General features: G+C 37.7%; 1 protein-coding gene across 1 annotated transcript; it reads right to left on the bottom strand.

Moving 5' to 3' along the window:
- Nucleotides 1-5984: 5984 nt before the first annotated feature.
- On the bottom strand, nucleotides 5985-8286 carry LOC110751298 (pectate lyase-like). The gene is made up of 4 exons (XM_021951740.2): nucleotides 7892-8286; nucleotides 7103-7763; nucleotides 6710-6952; nucleotides 5985-6543 (listed from the first exon to the last, which is right to left on the bottom strand). The coding sequence occupies exons 1-4, from the start codon at nucleotides 8095-8097 to the stop codon at nucleotides 6322-6324; spliced, it is 1332 nt and encodes a 443-aa protein (XP_021807432.2). The 5' UTR covers nucleotides 8098-8286; the 3' UTR covers nucleotides 5985-6321.
- Between the last annotated feature and the right edge of the window lie 12319 nt (nucleotides 8287-20605).

Genomic DNA, 20605 nt, shown 5'->3' with positions numbered 1-20605 from the left:
ACAATTGACAAAGGGCAAAGAAAAAACAAAGACAAAGGAAATTGAAGAGGAAAAAGACGTCCCACTTTAGGCCCCCTCATGATCATCCTCCCTGATTGTTGATCCTGCACAACACAACCAGATTTAGAGAATTCCACTTTACAATCATTATCAACCAACTGACCGACAGACACAAGATTGGTGGTAAGGCCGGGAGATACGAAGACATCAGTGAGAGAGGGAGAAGCATCACCAGTGGCTGTGATAGGTAAAGGATTGCCATCAGTAGTATGAATTTTGAGATTTCCAAAACATTTGTTTACATTGGTAAGAGAATCAGCATTGTTTGTCATATGATGGGAAGCCCCGGAATCAAAGTACCAAGGAGATGATGTACCTGAGAGTCCTAAAGCTGAAAATGCAGAAATGATCATTTGTTGAATCATGTCAGGGGTCACAGGTTGGACAGGAGCAGGAGCACTTTGTGTCAAAGGTGCTGTATTCACAGAACTACCAACACTAGAAGAACCAACTGAGACAGTATATGCTGTCTCTGATTTCTTGGGGGGTCAAGTAGGGCATTCTTTGATGATATGGCTATCCTTTTTGCAATAGTTGCAGAATTTTCGAGGACAATTTGCAACATAATGGCCAAATCCCTTGCAACAGAAGCACTGAACAGTGCTCATATCCCTGCCTCATGGCTTACCTTGTGCTACATAGGCCACAAGAACAAATGTAGATCGCCATTGTTCCATGGTGGTTTGAGTGAGAAGGCGTTGTTCCTCGCGAAGGAGATCATTGAGGCATGTATCCAAGGAGGGGACAGATTCTCGGTTCATAATATTGGATCTGGTGCCTTCAAATTCAGGTCTCAGTTTCATTAGAAATTGATCCCTCTGAGTTGTTTCATGGACAGATTGAACAGAACTAAGACCTTCGAATGGTAAGTCAGCATAAACTATATCAGGGTATTCAACCCAAAGATTAGTGAATCTAGAGTAAAAATCAGAGATAGAAAGACTATCCTGTTGGAGAGTGGCCAATTCATGTTCAAGCTGGAACCGACGAGTAGTGTTTCGTTGACTATAGATCTTCTTCAGTAAGTCCACATCTAAGCTGCAGTTTGAGAGGATAGAAGGTTCAAAATGATATTGGGTTCGACAGATCCTAAAATCCATGCCATAACTTGAGCATCCTTGACTTCCCACTTGGTGTGCTAGTCTTTGTCTTTGTTTTTGTCAGAAGCTGGGTTACTTCCATCAACATGTCCCCACAACTCCTTACATTTGACGAAAATCCTGAAGTGAAACACCCAAGCAGAGTAGTTCTTGCCATTGAAACGAATCAAAGAAACATCAGACTTATCCGAAGACATGAGGTCAAGAGAACTTGATCAAGAATAATCGAGACTAAGGGACTTGAGATCAAGAGACAATTTAGAGCTTAGGCTCTGATACCATGACAATTTAGAGTTCTTTCTGAAAAAGTATATCTTTATTCATCGAGAATCCCCCATTATATGGACAGAATACGAGTTAATTAGGAAAGAACACAGGCTGATCTTCAGCCTTGAAAAACAGCTAACCTATCGTATATACATCAATCTAATTATAGCCTACAGCTAGTATATCCTAATTAAGGAAAGAATCTGCTTGTATTAAATTTGTATAAGTCAAGGCTGTCAATCCGCTGTCAATCTGTCAAAGCTGTCAATATGCTGGCATTAAGCGTGTAGTTATTTCCTTTGACAGAGTTTGGATTTTTATTTTTTATTATTATTATTATTATTATTATTTTATAACCATTGGGATTTCTTAGCCAATAAAGAATCCCAAAAAGCTTTCTTTGACTAGGAGCCCAACTCTAAGAAGGAATCAAATTCAACCCACAAAGGGAGTTCAACTGCAATTGGAAATTAAAAAGCCCGACAAGTATTTCACATCTCCTACATGTCCTACACGCGCCATGCAGAAGTTAGGGAGCATTTGTAGGAACATGGATTTTCGACAACTATTCAGATGGTGACACGTGAAAAATTGAATATTCCTTAGGTCAAATAATTGTGTAAAAAAGGAAACAAATTGAAACATAGACTCCTAATAATTATAATAGAAAATTTGGCATAAGTCCAATTATAAGGAGAGATATTGAGTGCAATCCACGCAGAAATTGTTGTTGATCCAAGTCCTTTGACTTTTGCGCCACATAAGATTACATGCCTTTTTCAATTTATTGATATTTACTTTTATTTATTATTTATTATTTGTTCCAATTATGCACCTAAAACATAAATAAGGTAAATTATGAATTCGTAAAACTTGTAAGTTATTGATTTGTAGGACATTAATTATCATATTTGATTTGAATTTAATTGCAAATCTATTTATTGAATTCTGAAATTTTCCCAAGGTATACCGACATCAAAATTTGTAATAAGAGTTCATAAAAACTTCATACCTTAACAATAGGTAAGGTACCTATGCATACACATCGTATTCAGTATGCAGGTAATTAAACCCATAAATTACTCTGGTCCAGGTAATTAAATCCATAAATTACCTCTAGTCTAGGTAGTTATACCCTGTAGCCCAGGTAATTGAACTCATATAATATCTTGGTATGGATCTTTAAACTCAACTGAGATAAAAATCCATACAAAATTTCTTTGGAAAAACAAAAAAAAAAAACACTATTACATGGAAGACAAGTACGTATGTATATAAATATGAAGCTCCAGAAAAAACTGCTTAAGAAAACTCAAGAAAAAAAGACTTACCTGTAAGGCAAGTACATATACATACAAGGAAAACGCATTATATATATAAGGAAATACATACACATGCACATATATATAAGGAAACACTGAATTTTAGGAAAGTGTTTTCATATAATTCCATTTATGATAGTGGCATATCCTGTAAATTTTAAAAAAATTATGGACATACTAATTGTTTAATTGGTGAGACTGGACTGCAATTGAAAAGAGAGAGCATGTGGACTGCATCCATTATATCTTGATGAAAATGGACCTATATCTAAGAAGCCCTAATTATAATTTAGGGAGGTCCCACATTAGATCTTTCATAAAGACCGACCAACAATAAGAAAATTATCTTGTAGAGGAGCTAGTTCATGTCTGTTCAGGATTCCGAGCCTCTGCATTTAAGTTTTATGCATTTACCCGCATTTAATTTAATCTCAACCATCACAATAATCCAATAGTTAAAAGTCAAGCCACATCATCTATCTTAACTTTAATGTTATTTACGGTAGGGGTGGGCATCTCATCCGAATTATCCGCGTACCGACCGTACCGTACCGACGGTTTGGTTTGGTTTGGTTAAATAATTATTTTTTAATTTTAATTATTCCGATCCGATCCGTACCGAAATGTTTGGTTTGGTTAACGGAAACAAAATTCCTAACCCGACGGAAACCCGTACCGATCCGATATTTATACTTATTTTATTATTTAAATACAAAACAAGAAACCAAAGGTAAATACAATCAGCATTTTGTATCACTCTTTTATCACTACTGTATCACTTCTTTATCATCATTGTATCACTACTTTATCACCATTGTATCACTGCTTTATCACCATTGTATCACTTATCCAAGTACTGTAGCACTTTTTGGTCAGAGAGGAATTTATGAACTTCCTATGTTTTCCAGTTTCGACCTTTGTCCCGTTTTTCACCTATAACTTTCTAACTGTTGATCCAAATTTTATGTTCTTTATATGGTTGGATTCAGCATGAAAAAAATAAAGAACCCAACGCAAAACAAATGTCAAAACCATTTACATAAATGTAGAGAATTCAATAAAAAGAACACTCAAAAGTTCAAACAACAAACACAAGTGGCTCCCAATTCATCTTGAGGACATATTGAATGATATAGTGACTAAGTTGTTTGATTTCATACTTGGATGAATTAGGTTATTAGATTTTTATATTTTAAAAGGATAATTTGGTGTATTTGTTCAAGAACTTATGTTATGTGAAAGTATTATAAATTGTATTTTTATTAGTATGTTTTTATTACGGTACTACCGGCGTACCGACCCGTTCCGAACCGAATGTTAGGTTAACCGATCCGAAGTTTACCGAAGTCTTTGGTTTGGTTAACGGAAGAGAAAATGGTCTACCGAAGTCTTTGGTTTGGTTAACGGAAGAGCCCTCTACCGTTCCAAACCGATCCGCGCCCAGGCCTAATTTACGGTGTTAATGTTTTTTTGCTTGTCGTCTTCTTCTTCAATTGTTGCTGGTTTCTTTGCTTTTTATTCCTCCGACTTACAGGAAAACATGGACTATTAACTATGTTTCTAATGGCAGGAAAATAGGCAATTGATTAACCCATTGCACAACCCTCGTATTGTAGTTTCCACATGTGCCCATAAATCTTTTTTTTTTTTTTTTTTCGGTCGAAAATGACCTTACCTTCAACAATGACAAAAGGGAGAAAGAAAGAGACACAATGATTAAACCCAACAAGCTAATGGAGGTGGGACACTCAAATTTGAATTTTTTTCAAAACACAAAATCTGCTATAAAAAAATTTGGAAAACATATGGGGAAGTTGGGATTAAATCAAAATTGGTTGAACCCAACCCCCAACTTCCAGTAAACAAAGCCAACGACACCAAATTTTATCCAGACATATGATGCTCCGAGCTCAAAAATCCATTGAATTAAACTTCTCGGACGATTAAAAAAGAACGAATGCAGTTGTGTGGTGATGGATTGGGAGCCAAAGTACTGGTAAAAGTCGTAAAGTAACGGAGTTAGCCATCAGTTTTGATAAAAAAGATCAACTAAAATTAAGGTATGTGGCTATATTTTTAACCATTGAATTATTGTAATTGTTGAGATTAAACTAAATGCAGGTAAATGCACGAAACCTAAATACAGAGAATCGAGATCCATCTGATCATACCAAACTAGAGATTCTCTGTTTTATAGAGACATTCTCCCGCCTATTTGAAATTTCGTATTTTGAAATCAGCAGGAAATAGTACTTATGCCGCCAATAAGGTTTTTCAAAGTTCTAATTATGTTGTTTCACTATTAAACATTAGTTTCTGTAGGAAAAAAGTTAATAAATGGAAGAGACTAGAAAAAGAAGTCAGTATCCAATTGAAGGCAAAATGCCAAGGCGACTGAGTGAAGGGGAGGCAAGTCAGTTTGCAAACAAAAAGGGGGAGCCAACCAAGCTTGTTTGGCTGATTTGTGAGATGGGGCTGAGTTTGTTTGACAAACTGGGACTGATAAAAGGGCAAATATGAAAGGAAAAAAATGAAAATCACTTTATTTTTATTACACACCAAAGTCTATCCCAAATACTTTTAATAGGTATGGTGGGAGAATTAGTTTCTAAAAAAAATTCAAAAGCTACTTTTATGTATTTGTATCTAGATAATCAGTGGGTAATGGCTGTTTTCTAGTAGTGGGCTTTTGATAAACAACACACCTGTGTTCTCCAATTGACCACCATTGATTTTGTAGGGTTCTTAAAAGAGTTCATTCAAGAGACGCAAGGATCTTCTCCGAATATTCCAATGTAGGAAATTTGCACAAAAAGCCGTAGTGATCTAGTATTTATTGCACCTTACTGTTAATGTTGATTAACGTGCAAACAAATAATTGATTAGAATTGCATAGGTGGGTTAGGTCAATTGGCCACGGCAGTGAACCCATCCGCTTGCACCAAAGTTGAAGTCCTCTTCCATAAATTAGATTAATTTAGAGTAGTTTTGACCATTACTTATATTTAAAATTATTATTGTTGACTATTTAGTGAATTTTGCGATTAATGTACACTAGACTCTTTGTAAAAGTAATGAATAATAATAGTAAAAATTAAACAAGAAAGGATGCATAATTATTGGTTGGGGGTAAGGATTGATAGTCTGGTAATACTTATATGCTAGCTGACTCTGCACCTTCTTCATTCACGCAATCCTGGCACTCTATTTTGGTCAGTGCGATCATTCCAGATGCTATTTTAAAACAATATTAATATTAATGCTTTAGGAGAAGTAACACTTGTCATGCGGTTAAGCTGAAATTATTTAAATTTCAAAAAATAGCACGTACGTGTTCTTAATTTGTAGTGCTAAAGATACATTCTAATTTAAGAAAATATGCGCAAGTGTTTCCCAAACAAACCAAAAGAAAAAATAAAAATAAAAAAAGTAACGTTTAGTATAATACAATACAAACTCTTCTCTTTTTCTTCTGTTGGTGAAGACAGAAAAGTAGGCTTCTTTCTCATCCTCCGTCGTCGACATTTTCTTGCATGCAGGAATGTACAACTGGAAAAATTAAAGCTCTCTGTCTAACATGGTTTGCCCACAAAGCATTCAAGAGCGCCGGCAAACTTAGTCATTTTTGTGACGTAGGTGCCGGGCTTGAAGGGAATCATATCAAGCTTGTCTGCGTGCAAATTGGCTGGGCTCCCAGATTCAACAAAGTATGCTCCATTCATAAACAAATCTCCCTCAGATTTCCAGAGCCAATTCTTCCACTCCGCTTCTTCCGTATACTCCCTCTTCGTCACCTAATCATATATTTAGTCACAACCAATCATTAACTCACTATCTCGTCTGACCATCAAGGCTACCATTTTTGTAATACACGCGGCAAACACTATTAGAAAAATAATTCAGGCCTTATAAGGCGGTTGATTAGTTTAGATGGTACAAATATTATACAAGAAAAATTACCTCTTTGGTGGCGGCATTTAAAGCAGCAATGAACCTGTTACCCTGGCTGATGATGGTAGGGTTCATGCTGCCACCAATGGCATACATGAGCCAGTGGGTGTAGTCGTTGTTCACTACGTGGAAGAATCCGTGCCGGCACCTTGGCATCCTCTGCACCAAACCCTTACCAAAGTGGTTGAAGGCCACAGTAATTTGCATCATCTTGTCTTGAGTGTAGCTGTTGCTGGCACCGAACAACATCACCTGCATATCAAATTTTTAATATATATATATATATCCACGAACACACACACACACACACACATATATATATATATATATATATATAGAGAGAGAGAGAGAGAGAGAGAGAGAGAGAGTGTGTGTATATTATAATTTAGGGTTTGTACGTACCTCATTGTGCTTAGTGAAGTGGGAGTTGGAGATGGTGATACCGGTGGAACCCATGATGGCGTCTATGAGCCCATCTGCGCAATTTTCCATGGAAACGTGATCAATCCAAATGTTGGAGGAGCCATAGATGGAGATGCCATCACCATCACTCCTGGTCCTCTGACCAAAATGGTCGACGGAGTCTCTGATCATTCCACCTTCTTTGGCGACGATCTTTTTGATGTGAAGGTTGGTGACGATCACATTCTTCACAAACTGGATGGTAATGCCAGCACCGTCAAATATGTTAACATTGGCTCCCCTACCGTCAATGGTCTTGTCACTAGCCACCATCAGCTCTTGCTGCAGCCTAATCACCATGTTGCGTGCAAAGGTGATCCAAAGAGGCCCTTTTTGAATCACAGCGTGACGCAGGGTTCCCGGTCTAGGGTTTACCAAGTCGCCATCTGAGGGATCAGTCACGACATAAATAGGGCCGCCTTTACCCCCGGTGGTCTTGCGACCGAAGCCTTGGATACAGTCCACGATCTTCATGCGGTTGTTGGCCCAGTTAGGGTCGCACCTCCAGCAGGCGTCAATTGGGTTGGTTACCTTGCATGGACCAACATATTTCTTTTGACCCTTCAAGTTCCTTCTTGTCTCGTTTTTCCCCATTATAAGCCTGCATGCATGCAAAATTTAAGCCACGAAATTTGATACTAAAATTTATGTAAATGTAAGAGAAACATGCATGCATATTGAAACGATGTATATTGTGATCAAGGAAATTAATTGATGAAGAAGACCTACTCGCCAACTTGAGCATTGAACTCGTCGGTAACTCTCTCAGGATTTGGTTCGTAAGATTCCATGGTGTAGTTTTCGGCTTGCTCAGCTCGTTTTTTCCAATACTCATCTAATTCTTGAGGTTGATCAGTTTCGGCATTGGCAATAATTGCAGCAAAGGATAAGAAAAAGAAGAAGAGAAGGATATATGAGTTAAATAATTTTGCCATTGTTTTTGTGTTTTGTGTTTGGTTCCCTTTGCGAGAAACAAACTGGTACGTACTGGGGCGGGCGGGCGAGCGAGGCCAAGGTTAACTCGAGGGCTAGCCTTTGGAGCAAACCTAGGCAACCAACCCAAGCCAAACAGATTGAACCCACAAGAGAATCAAAATGGGTTTAATCGAATATCTTTTGGTTTGCTTGGCCTGGGATAATTCTTTAAGGTGGGGTGTTTAAATACTTAAGGCAGCTATGGAGGATTTGCCAGTAATGATGGGAGATATGGCGGGAAGTTTGGGGAACCACTTCCAAGCTACGGTTGACAGTGAAAAGCGGAGCCCACTTTTAGAAATATTAGTAACTACTTTCTTTTGTTGTTTGACATGGACTTTGATTTGACAGCTTCAATCAAAACGCAATCCATCAAACTCTAAATCAACCAGGAAAAGGGAATATTACTAAAATTCACCCTAACTTTCCTACAATCACATGACCATCGCACTCAAAAAAATATATCATTGAGGTTTGAGGTCGAATTAAATGAGTCGTATTTTTGTTCCTTAAAATAAAATAATAAATTTAAATATAAATAAATAAATAAAAGACTTATTTACCGTAATACTTCCTAAAATTTCGATCAAATCTTATTTTACCTCCTCCATCAAAGTTAAAGTGGCCTACTTAACTACTTTGACTGTGGTTTCTTGTTCCATTTTACCCCCCGTTGTTAACGCCATCCAAAAAATTGTCGAAAATGTTGACGTGGCAGGGTCATTATGGTAAAAGTACACACGGTGGCCAATTGCTAAGCACAATCAACATCCTACATGGCAAAGTGCACCCCACATGCTTTTTAAAATAAAATCTAAGCAATCAAAGGGTCAAGTGGACCCCAATTTACAATCCTCTCTCTTCTTTTCGATAAAAGGGTTTCTAAACCAAAAAAACAAAACAAAAAAATTACTTACCACTATTTCGAGGATTGAAGGTTTTATACCTAGAGAAATTTTTCTCCATCTTTCTTCAATTAAAGGGTGTGAATATGACTTCATCAAAAAAAAAAAAAAAAGGGTGTGAATATGAGGCACAAACCTCTAAAAGGAGAAGAGATGGCCTTTGATGCACCTCAATGCTACTATGGGAGGCTTGCTCGGCTGCAGACTTCTTGGACAGAGTCGAACCCACTTCAAAGGTTCTTTGTGAGTCCAAACTCAAGGGTAAGTTTTGGATTTGCTATTATTGAAATTTGGACAATAAATTATAAGAATGTGGCTGTTGAGGCCCAAAAATCCAAGGGCTAGGCCCCAAACTTATTCTTAGCCCGGTACAAATGATTAGTTACAAGAAAAGCCTAATGGGGACATGAAAAGGAATTGTAGGGCACGCCTACATAAGTCATGGGTCACGAATCACGCCAAGCGAGCGCGCACGAAAGGGTCAAAATACGACGGCCTTATAGACTCACGCTCACGAACCTATCCGGTGTTATTTAATTTGACCTCGGTTTATTATGGTGCAACAAAACTCAAGCACAAGCGCAACAAATAAACACGCGATGCCATCAAGCCATGCTACAAGCTTAAGAGGGCCCAAGCCACGTAATTACCCGGGGCTTGCTGAGAAGGTTGTGGCATGGATGGGTACGAGCACTCACAGGGCCCATTGAGGGACCAAGGAATGGAAGTTTTAGGCCACTTGGGAGCACTAAAACTCAAGCCCATTCCCCGGGCCCAAATACATGGGTTAGCATGAGAGAGGGAAAATGGGGCCCAATGCCTTAGGAGAACATCTCATAGATTGTTGTAGCACTTAGACAAACCCACGATTAATTAAGAACGCCCAAAACAAATAGGCCACTTCCAGCGGCTCGACGAAAACATGCGGGCTGCTGGAAAAAAGAACACCAATAACCCAGCATCTACGAACAAAGCCCAGCCCAAGTCCTTGTTAAAAAATCCAGCATCGAGCTTCACCCATATCAGAACTCCCATGTGGTCAACGAGGGACCATAGCAAGGACCATAGGGAATCTATGAACGTAGAAGGAATACCCACTGGGTAAAAGACTTCACCCATTCTCTCCTTTCCTCTGCGAGCTCCAGTTTGAAAAACAAGGGAAAAAGCAAGTGGAGCCTCACCCCCATGGGGAGGCTCAGCTGCATAAAACCTTGGAACCTTAAGAAACCATTGGCTCAGGCGCTCTGATCGAAGATATTTCACAAGAAAGGGAGTAATTGGAAAAAGGCAAAGGAAAAGTGAGAATGGAGGATCAACGAAATTAGGGTTCCAAATGCCTATAAAAGAAAGCTTCCTCTACCCAGAAACACACACCATTCCAGAGCATGACCAAGCTTTGTCAAGCAAACTGGAATTTACCTCATCTTTTATTTCCATCGTTTCTCTCTCCCTCTGAGATAGAAACTCTCCTAATTCCCCCTTCTTCCACTCTAAACCTTCTTTTCTAAAAGAAATTCATGCTTTGATCTCTCTCTCTCAAATTACTAAACTTGTGAAAGCTTAGCTCCCATGCCACAAGCTCCTCAAGCTAAGTCATTAACGAATTTGATACGTTCTTCTGGTTGTTGGTGAAAAGAACCCATACGTATTTTTCTAAGGCTTCAGCAAGTCTTTCAAAAATTCTTTTGGAAGCCTAGTTCTTGAACTCAGGCTTCAGGAGGTGTTTTTTTCGTTTTCCTCTTACAGCAGCCCAAGCCCATTCGTCAGGCCGCTGGAACAAAAAGACCCCTACAGTGGCCTACTTAACTCCCTTGACCGTGGTTTTTTGTTCCACTTTACCCCCCATCGTTAACGCCATCCAAAACACTGTCAAAAATGCTGATGTGGCAGGGTCATTATGGTACAAGCACACACGGTGGCCAATTGCTGAGCATAGTCAAAGTCATGCATGGCAAAGTGGACCCCACATGCTTTTAAAATTGAAATGTAAGCAGCTCAAGGGGTCAAGTGGACCCCAATTTACAATAGTCTCTCTTCTTTTTTGATAAAAGGGTTTCTGAACCCCAAAAACAAAATTTACTTACCACCATTTTGAGGATTGAAAGTTCCATACCCAGATAAAAATTTCTCTATCTTTCTTCCATTAAAGGGTATGAAGATGAGGCACGAATCTCCAAGAGGAGAAGAGATGGTTGTTGCTACACCTTATTGGGAGGCTTACAAGGCTGTAGACTTCTTGGACAGAGTCGAACCCACTTCGAAGGTTCTTTGTGTGTCCAAAGTCAAGGGTAGGTTTTGGATTTGCTATTTTATCGAAATTTGGACAATAAATTGTGAGAATGTGATGGAACTTTTGTTTGAATGCAAAGGGGAAAAAATGGTTGTGGGTTTTTTGTATGAGTTGATATTGAAATGACTCCTCGTGAGAGAGCACTGATGGCTTGGCTGTTGAGGACAATGAGAGAAGTTGAAGATCAAATCGGGCGTGTGAGAACAAGAGAGAAGAAGTTGTGGATTGCTCTTTTTATTTTATGGGCCTTTGTGTTTAGGGTGAAGTTTGGCAATGTTACTTATGTAATGTAAAGTTTGGCAATGTGGTGTAATGTAAGTTAGGCAATGTGGTATGTTTGAAAGTTAGGCAATGTGATGTAATGTGGTGTAATGCACCTATTAGAATAGCAACTTAGTGAGATGAGAGGCTTATGTAATGGCTAAAGCATTTTGCAAATTTAATTGTTTCAAAGCCCTTTTGTAATGGTCAAGACTAAACACTTTTGTATAGACCTAGAATTCTTTAACCCTTTCAAAGCTTTTAAGCTACCATTGATTAATAACTTGTACATAACTTAAAAGAAAGACTTTGTAAGCACATGTTCAATCCATAGCAATGCCAAAACAAAATACAGAAGACTGGATATGCACCTGTTCAATCCATAGAAATTCACAAACAAAATACAATAAGACTAAATATGCACCTGGGATATCCATGGCAATGCCAAACAGTTTCTACCCAAAATCACATGTGTTCACCAAGACAGAGCAAAACATAAAACCAACATTCAACCCATCAAAACATATTCATATGCTTTTTCTGACCCAAAGCACATGTGATAACTAAAACAGAGCAGAGCATTTTCAATATCTACATGACTGAAACTTTGCCAAGAATGCTTTCCTCTTAGTTGGAGACTTAAACCTAACTTTCCTTTTTTCAGAAGCTTCTGGAGGTTGAGATGCTTAAGGATGAGACCAATTTGGTTCTTGAGACTAATATGGTTGTTCAAACTGAGAAGCTTGAGATGGTTGAACTAGTTCGTGGGGATGGTTAAGGAGCTTTGTTAGGATGAGAAGATGCTTGGTCATTATTGGTCTTTTTTTCAACTTTTGATATAATTTGAAAATTGTGGCAGAGTTAGATAAACATAAGCAGTTACTAAAATAAACAAATTAAGAGTTTCATAATGCTACTTATGTCACATCCCGGATCGGCTCCGCCGTAGCACGATATTGTCCGCTTTGGGCCCCCCTCTCTGCCCTCACAGTTTTATTTCTAGGAGCTCACAACCAACTTCCCAGTGGGTCACCCATCCTTGGATTGCTCTAGCCCCCAACTCACTTAACTTCGGAGTTCCCATGACTCCGAAGCTAGTGAGCTCCCAAAAGGCCTCGTGCTAGATGGAGGCGGGCATGTATATATAAGGTACATCACCCCCTCTCCGTCGGTCGATGTGAGATCTTACAACTTAAATAAAAGAAACCCAACTTATTGATTGTTTTTGCCTGAATTGTGTAGAAGATGATGCTTGTTTATACCTTGATTGTCTTGTAACTCTCTGAGTTGATTTGTTGCCTTGAGGTGCTCTCATCTTTTGCCTTTGTGATGGTACCTAACCAACAAACATCACATATGAATCCATATCTTAATTTGAATATACAAAACTTTTAAAATGAGATGCATTGAATATACCTAGTTGTTACTCCCTACTTCATTTTTACTTGATTACATATGGAACACTTGGTTTCCAAGTTATAACTTTTCAAGTTTTTAGGTTTAGGACTATAGCTTGAAAGTGGTTCAATAGCTTACCTAACCATGTTTTTCTTTTGCCTCCATGACTGCTTGTGATACTTAGGTGGTAGCAAATGTGGGAAATTTATTTTAGCAATCATATCAGCTTGCCATTGGATGAACCATGGGTTTGTAAGCTCTCATAAAGGCTTTTTTTTTTTTTTTTTTTTTTGTAATAATCATGAACATAACTGATATGATTGCCATTTAACTACCCAATGGCAACATAAGCATGCTTACATAGGATCCCAGTTAGATCCTATTGCCTGCATGAACAACTTCTGTTTCTCAAATCAACTACCACCTGAGTGCCTCCAAAACACTTAACCTCATATTTCCCCAACAAGCCTTGGAATGCACCAGGCTGACTACTTCTTAAGCTTCTCTAGAGTTGCAAAAACTCTTGGCCCCATATCATGAGCCCATTTATCCATAGCTTCTACTTGCCATCAACAACATGATGTAATACCTGACCCCCTCAAGCATTGTTATAATAGGTTTGTCTCTAACATCAATGACAGACTTTTTGAATGCCTTACATATGTTATGCAAGAGAATGTAAAACTTTGAGTGTGTTCGGAATTGAGATCTACACCACTGCATTGGATCAAGCCTTGCCAACCAATCAAAAGTTGGTCCTGACAAATCTTGGAGCTTTTTCATCTCTGCTTGAAACCAAGGTATAGTTATACTTCTTGCAGCAGCCTCTGTATGTTGTTTTAGCACTAATCCTCTATGGCCTGTATGTATAAAATTGGCATATACATGTTTAAGGCAATGCCTATGCTCAGAGTTTGGGAACATATCACCCACTGCATCAATTAAGCCTTTTTGTCTATCTGTAATGAACACATGCCCATTGCTATTTTTAATGCCAATATCAACACCTAAGAGTTCCAAAAACCAAATCCAAGTTTCATAAATCTCAACCTTTGCCACTGCATAAGCTATTAGATACATGTCGTTGTTAGGATTAACACCAACATCATAGAGTAATTGGACAGGGTGTTACCCTTTGATGTGACAAGCGTCCAAACCTACAATTGGCCTCAAAGCATCAATAAACCCTTTCTTTGAAGCTGCCAAGCATATATAAATCCTATGAAATCTGGATTTGTCTCCCTCCAAATTGGACTTAATGATTACAGTACTTCCCACATTAATCCTTTTTAGCTCCTCAGCATAATCCCAAAGAGACTCAAACTGTTTTGTGTAAGTCCCCTTACTTATAGCAGTTGTTTCTTTCCTTACTCTATATATTTGTGATCTTGAAGCTATGACACATAGATCTTCATTCACCCTATCCTTAAAAGCTCCTACATCCCAATTTATTATTCTAGACAGCTGTGTAGAATATCTCTCAACTAATCATGATGAGTTAGCATGTACATTGCGTTCAACAGTCCCACATGTGTTCTCCTCTTCATAACTCTTAATTTGAACCATTCTACTTCCATTTACAGTTGAAGCATAAACAAACCATGGACATTTTCCATCCTTGATCCCAACACAAACTGCTCTAACCTTATCTTTATCATTCTTGGAGAACCTAATTTTCCTTCTGTTAAATACTGAATAGTTTATCATCGCTTTCCTAAATACATAGACACTGAGAAATGTTAAACCAATCTTAAAGATCGGGTTAGTCAAATCTATATCAGGCCTAAAATCATCAAACTTGGGCAGTTTCCTCTTCCTCTTTCTCACAAACCTATCAACCTCATCACATGAGCTATTAACATCACTTATAGCCATATATTTGTCAAATGATTCATCATCATTTTCCAGCAAGCATTGTTCATCTTCACTTTGCTCATAAGTACTATCATAAAATTCAAGGTCTTTCTCATCTTCTTCATTGTCTTCATTCTCATTTTCAGCCCTTTTGTCATTCTCACCCTCTTCATTTATAGCCTTTTCATCACCCTCAACCTCCTCATTTATAGCCTCATCAACAACAATGTCATCACCTTCATCCTCCACATTTATAGCCTCTTTATAACCCTCATCCTCCACATTTATGTTGTATTCATAAGTGACACAAATAAATGTGCAAACAACCAATTAAAAATACCCGCAACTGCACGAATCTATTGAGGTATAGATTATGTAAGTACGGGGTCGATCCCATGAAGAACTATCAGCTTCCTACAAATTTTAATTTGAGTACTTAAAGAACACTTATTTAACACAACACAAAAGCACAATACAAATTGGAAACTAAAAATGAGTAAAGAAAGGTAAAAGAAAAGAAACATAACAAGAAACCAAAGAAAAACACAAACAGCACTTTCTATCACCATTTTATCACCATTTGGACAGATTCGTTTCTCTGTTTTTCAACTTCGATCTCTGTTCAGTTTTTGACCCATAACTTTCCAACCGTTTGTCCAAATTTCAAGTTCTTTATACGGTTGGATTCAACACAGAAAAACAAAGAACACAACACAGACCAAAAGTCAAAAACAGTTACGGAAATAAACAGAATTCAAAGAAGAAAATACACAACGTTTCTAACAACACAAACACACACACATTGGGGGGGGGGGGGGGGGAGGTTTGAGTTGATTCAAGTGACCTAATTCTAATGCATGAAAGTAAATGTACTTTAAATTTAACAAGAATGACAAGAATGAAAATCAAAATGTGAAAGTAAAATGTAACAAACACTAGGGTTTCGGAATCCACCCTAAACAATTCTACCAATGTTCATGGATACTCAAGTAATTAACTCTAAACATATTGATGAAGATGTTCGCAATCAAGACCGGGATTAGTAGCTCAAGACGCATTGATTCTCTCTAATATATGTAGAGTACAGGGTTCGTGCTACAATACTTGTGCCCTCCCCATAACCGAACCTAGGTATAGTTCGTACTTCGATTCAATTACAAGGAAAACCCGTTAAGTTCAAAGAGAATATGAACATCACAAAAACCCTAAAGCATGATGTTTACATTAGGTATTCAAGAAACCAATTCACATGGATGATTCTTACTTCATTCATTTATTGCTTAGGACAATATGAAGATACACATAATCCCAACAATCTCAATAAGCATGCTTTCAAAGATGGCCAACCAAGGAAAAACATACATCAAGGATAGATTATTTTGGTGAATAGGAATTCATCAATTGTTGTCAAGAAACCAATTCACATGATGTTCACTTTTCCTACAAGTTCTATCATTTGTTGCTAATTAGAAATTATGTTCTTGGATATCTTACACAACTTCTCAACTTTAGCTACATGCATACAACCTAAGGTGATCAATCAAAGGAAGCAACACATATCATAGGATTCAATTAGTGAAAGGGATCCATCAACAACATCTAAAATTTCATAAACTCAAAGGATCAAAACAATGGAGTAATCATGTTTAGGGCTTCAACCAAAGCCCTAGAAAATTAAGAAGTTACATTGAAACTAAGAAAATACAATAAACAAATAAAATGAAAGAAACTAAGAATAAAGAGGGGAAAGAGAATTGCATCTTCAACCCCTTGGATCCTTGCCTCAAGGCTCCCCAAGGTTCTCTCCAATTGTTATGTCATTCTCCCCCCCTCCTTGGTTGCTCCTTGCTCTCCTCCTTCTAGCTCTCTCTAGCTCTCAAAATCTCTACCAAATTCTGAATGAATGATACGTTCCTCCTTCTTACAATCTGCCCAAGTCAATTGCCTAAAGCTCTATGCTCTCATCTCTCTCCTCCTTTCATCATGGTACTTTTGACTTTGTTTCCTCCTTGTCTCCTTGCCATGATGAGTTTTTGTCTTCACAAAGATGCTCTTTGTCTCAGAAATTACACTCAATCAAAGTAATTTCTTGTTACCAAATGGTATGGTAACAAGAAGAATCAACATAACATTATGGAGGTAAAACTGGCCCAAGACAAATTTCCAGAGCCAGAATCAATTGTTGGATTAGTTGGATAGGCTACACTTGTCCAATGAAGCTCAAATTTGGATATGTTATAGTCAACATCCATTGAAACAAGTTTCATGAAGATCTTCACCTCATCCGAGTATCGGAGCATGCTGATCCAAGGCCAAGAAGTTGACCTACGAAAATGAACAAAAACATAATTTATAACCAATAATGCACTTTTAGCTCATTTTCATTCTGACCAAGGTAAAATCTATGAAAACACAAAAAGAAAGTAAAAAGCTATAAAATGTCAAGAACTAACTCAAAATAATGGGTGAATAACATGATAAATCATGTGTAAAAATGAACCGAACAATTTATAGCCTCTTCATCATCCTTATCCTCCTTATACATACCCTCATAACCAGATTGTTCATCACACTTATCTTCTTGTTCAAATTCAGAAGTTAGGTTTCTTGCAATAGTGAAGGGAAAATTAGGTGTAGGGATTTCTAAAATCACATGAATATATGAGAGAACAAATCATCTAGCCTATGCATATAAAATATGAAATCAAATCAAACGGAAGCAAGAAAATAGCTAGAGATTCATGCAAATCTCAACTTATGTCCCAATCTTTATAGGTCTATGAAAGTTTGCACCTTTGACACTAATATCACATATTAAAGAGAATGTAGGAAGTGAGCTTAATTACCCTTGGAGCGAATCTTGAATCCAAGGATAGTATTCAAGTAAAGGGAATGGTCCCTTAGTTGTTGATTCTCCACCTTGTTCTCCAAATAGGCACAATGAGGTTATGCCTATCCAAAGTATCTTCACCAAGGTAGAATGAGAATAGGAGAATAAGAAACCAAGAGGAGAAAATGGGTGCTAGCCTTTACTTCCTTTATGGTGGCCGGCCAAGGGAGGATAAGGAGGAGGTTTGATGTTTTCCTCTCTTCCTAAATGCCTAACTTGAAACCCTAAGGAGGTGTTGTGCTATGACTATGATTATATAGAGACATATTGTCACACATGTGCCCTTAAAGACCCCATGTACCGCACCCTCCTCTTCCTTGGCCCTTTTGGGCTACTTTGATCTATCACATTAATCTTATAATGTGTCACACTTTTCCTAAGTCTGTAAGGTCCATTTTCCTATAAATGTTTAAGTCATATAGGACCAAAACTTTAATTAATTCATTAAGCTAATCTAATTAGTTTAATTGATTTAATGATTTAACTAATTAGATCACTAACTTGTCTAACAAGCATTGGTCCTAGTCAACATTGTGTTGACCACGTCAAGTCTCGAGTCAATGGTTTAACCTTTAACTTTGACTTTTGACCTTGACTTTGATCAAGCCGCAAAATCATTTATTCTCTTTTCAATTCTCGATCCATACTTTTTTGGTGTGCGACCTTATAGGTTCTTATTAGTGAGGCTATGGGGAAGATGATTACTTCTAAACCGAATGTAAATTGTATCCTCCATACAATTCTTCTAATTGGCAAAAGCTAATTGTAATTAGTCCTTACAGAGCTTCCACAAACCATGAGTGACACCTAGCAGTATGTCACGACTACCCAAGCTAAATAGAATTCATTTTGAGAACAATGCAATACTCTATGTCTTGTTGTTGTTGGTATATGTTTAACTCGTGTCAAATCACTAACATGACATCTCTAGGTTATATGATTCACTTGGATTTAATTGCAAACGTTCTTGTTTCAATTCTCATATTGTACTTTGGCTAAAGATTCAACGAATCATATCTTTAGAGTATTCTCTCTTCTTACTAAGAGTAGAGATTTCTTGTTATACATTTACATGCCTTTGTGCCTATGCTAAGTATCCTCAAGAACACCTTTAAGTCACATCCTTATGATACGACTGTATAGTGTTCTAAAAAACAAATAGCTCATACACAAGACAACTATGATGTCTCAGGTCTAAGGACTAATTTGCATTATCACACTTTAGAATTCTTTGTTTGACACTTGTGAGTAAGACTTTCATACAAGAATTCTTGAGTTGATCGCATTTAGTGAACTCCATCTCTATAGAGCACCTACACACATGTCTCAGTGTCTTTACACGAATGACTTGAGACTAGTCATCCTCCTATTTGAGCAGAAATAGCATGTACCAGTCTTTGTGGTTCACCATTGTCCAATTGGTGGTCCTATGACCAGGAACCTTTTAGGATACAATACTTCTATGATGGAAAGGTTTCATGAATCTAACTACTTTAGACTGCTTTGCATTTATATCTTTATCCATGGACTTGTTTCTTTGTGTACATTATGTATCTTAGAGTAACATTCACACCCCTTTGATTATATTAATTATATTATATCCTTAGAATATTTCATTTTTATACTGGTTTCTGGGGCATATATCTAACAACTAGGACCCATTTTCCCTCTAAGCCACTGTAGTTTCATCCACATTAATAACAGTGGGGTGTTCCAAGTAAATTACAGTCACTCTTTCAAGTCTATGAGGCACCAAATGACACCATTAAAGTAGCTGAGCATCATTGGCTATACACACTTTCTTACCATTTTGCATACCCATATATCTCTAACAAATTTATGTAATTCACAAGACACTAATCCAAATAATCAACAGACCCCTCCCTCCCCACCCCCTCCCCTGGGGCCCCATTCTCCTCCCACACATAAAACCACCACTCGTTGAGGTTTGGGGACTTTATCATTCTACCTCCATGGTGTACTTCAAATGTGATTATTCCTTTGTCATATGCAGAATGGAACATTAAAAAACACACTTTAACCACTGCCTAGTCATAAGTACAGTTTAAAAAGGAGAACACAACAACCAAATTACTAGTAAACAGAGATAGAGCAACATTCACACACACACTAATATTTTTAAAGCACTAAATGAACCTTTAAACAACTAGTAAATAGGAAAACATAACATCAAGACATAGGGGACCACAACAATATTTAATTCCAGACTTTTCAAACTCAACGCCTTTGGACCAGACCCAACAAAGCAAGCAGACAATAAAGAAGCTTAAACCTGGACCACACTTTGTAAGTCTCTCGCTTTCATCGATTCCATGTCAGAAGTGAAGGGCCACTTACTGTACTTGCGTTGAGAACCTCCTTTTTCTCTCGGTACCGTCATTGTCTTCTTCAGTCTCTCCAATATACGCACTTCACCCAAGATTTCGATTCTTTTGCTTTGATTCATTGTCTTCTTCAGTCTCTCCAATATACACACTTCACCCAAGATTTCGATTCTTTTGCTTTGATTCTTTTGCAATATTCGCTCCTCTCTCTCTCTCTCTCTCTCTCTCTCTCTCTCTCTCTCTCTCTCTCTCTCTCATTATACACTCCAAACCCTAATCCCCAAATTTGTTCGACTTTGGAAAATCTACAAACTCAGCTACTTAGATTTCAATTTTAAAAGCATGTGGGGTCCACTTTGTCTTATGCTCAGCAATTGGCCACTATGTGTGCTTTTACCATCACGTCAGCATTTTTTACTATCTTTTGAATAGCGTTAATGGTGGGGGTAAAGTGAAATACAAAACCGCAGTCAAAAGGGTTAAGTGGGCCACTTTAACTTTGGGGTAGAAGGGGTAAAATGAGAT

Source organism: Prunus avium, chromosome 1 (genome assembly GCF_965620075.1).
Source record: "Prunus avium chromosome 1, drPruAviu1.hap1.1, whole genome shotgun sequence".
In the NCBI taxonomy this organism is placed as follows: domain Eukaryota; kingdom Viridiplantae; phylum Streptophyta; class Magnoliopsida; order Rosales; family Rosaceae; genus Prunus; species Prunus avium.
The sequence above is the reverse complement of the archived record's forward strand: the minus strand, read 5'-3'. Positions and strand labels throughout refer to the sequence as shown.

Coding starts and splice junctions, on each gene's coding strand:
- LOC110751298 (XM_021951740.2), bottom strand. CDS start 8,097: ATGGCAAAATTATTTAACTCATATATCCTTCTCTTCTTCTTTTTCTTA. Junction 7,764..7,891: donor TTCAATGCTCAAGTTGGCGA/GTAGGTCTTCTT, acceptor GCATGCATGCAG/GCTTATAATGGGGAAAAACG. Junction 6,953..7,102: donor ACTTCACTAAGCACAATGAG/GTACGTACAAAC, acceptor TTTGATATGCAG/GTGATGTTGTTCGGTGCCAG.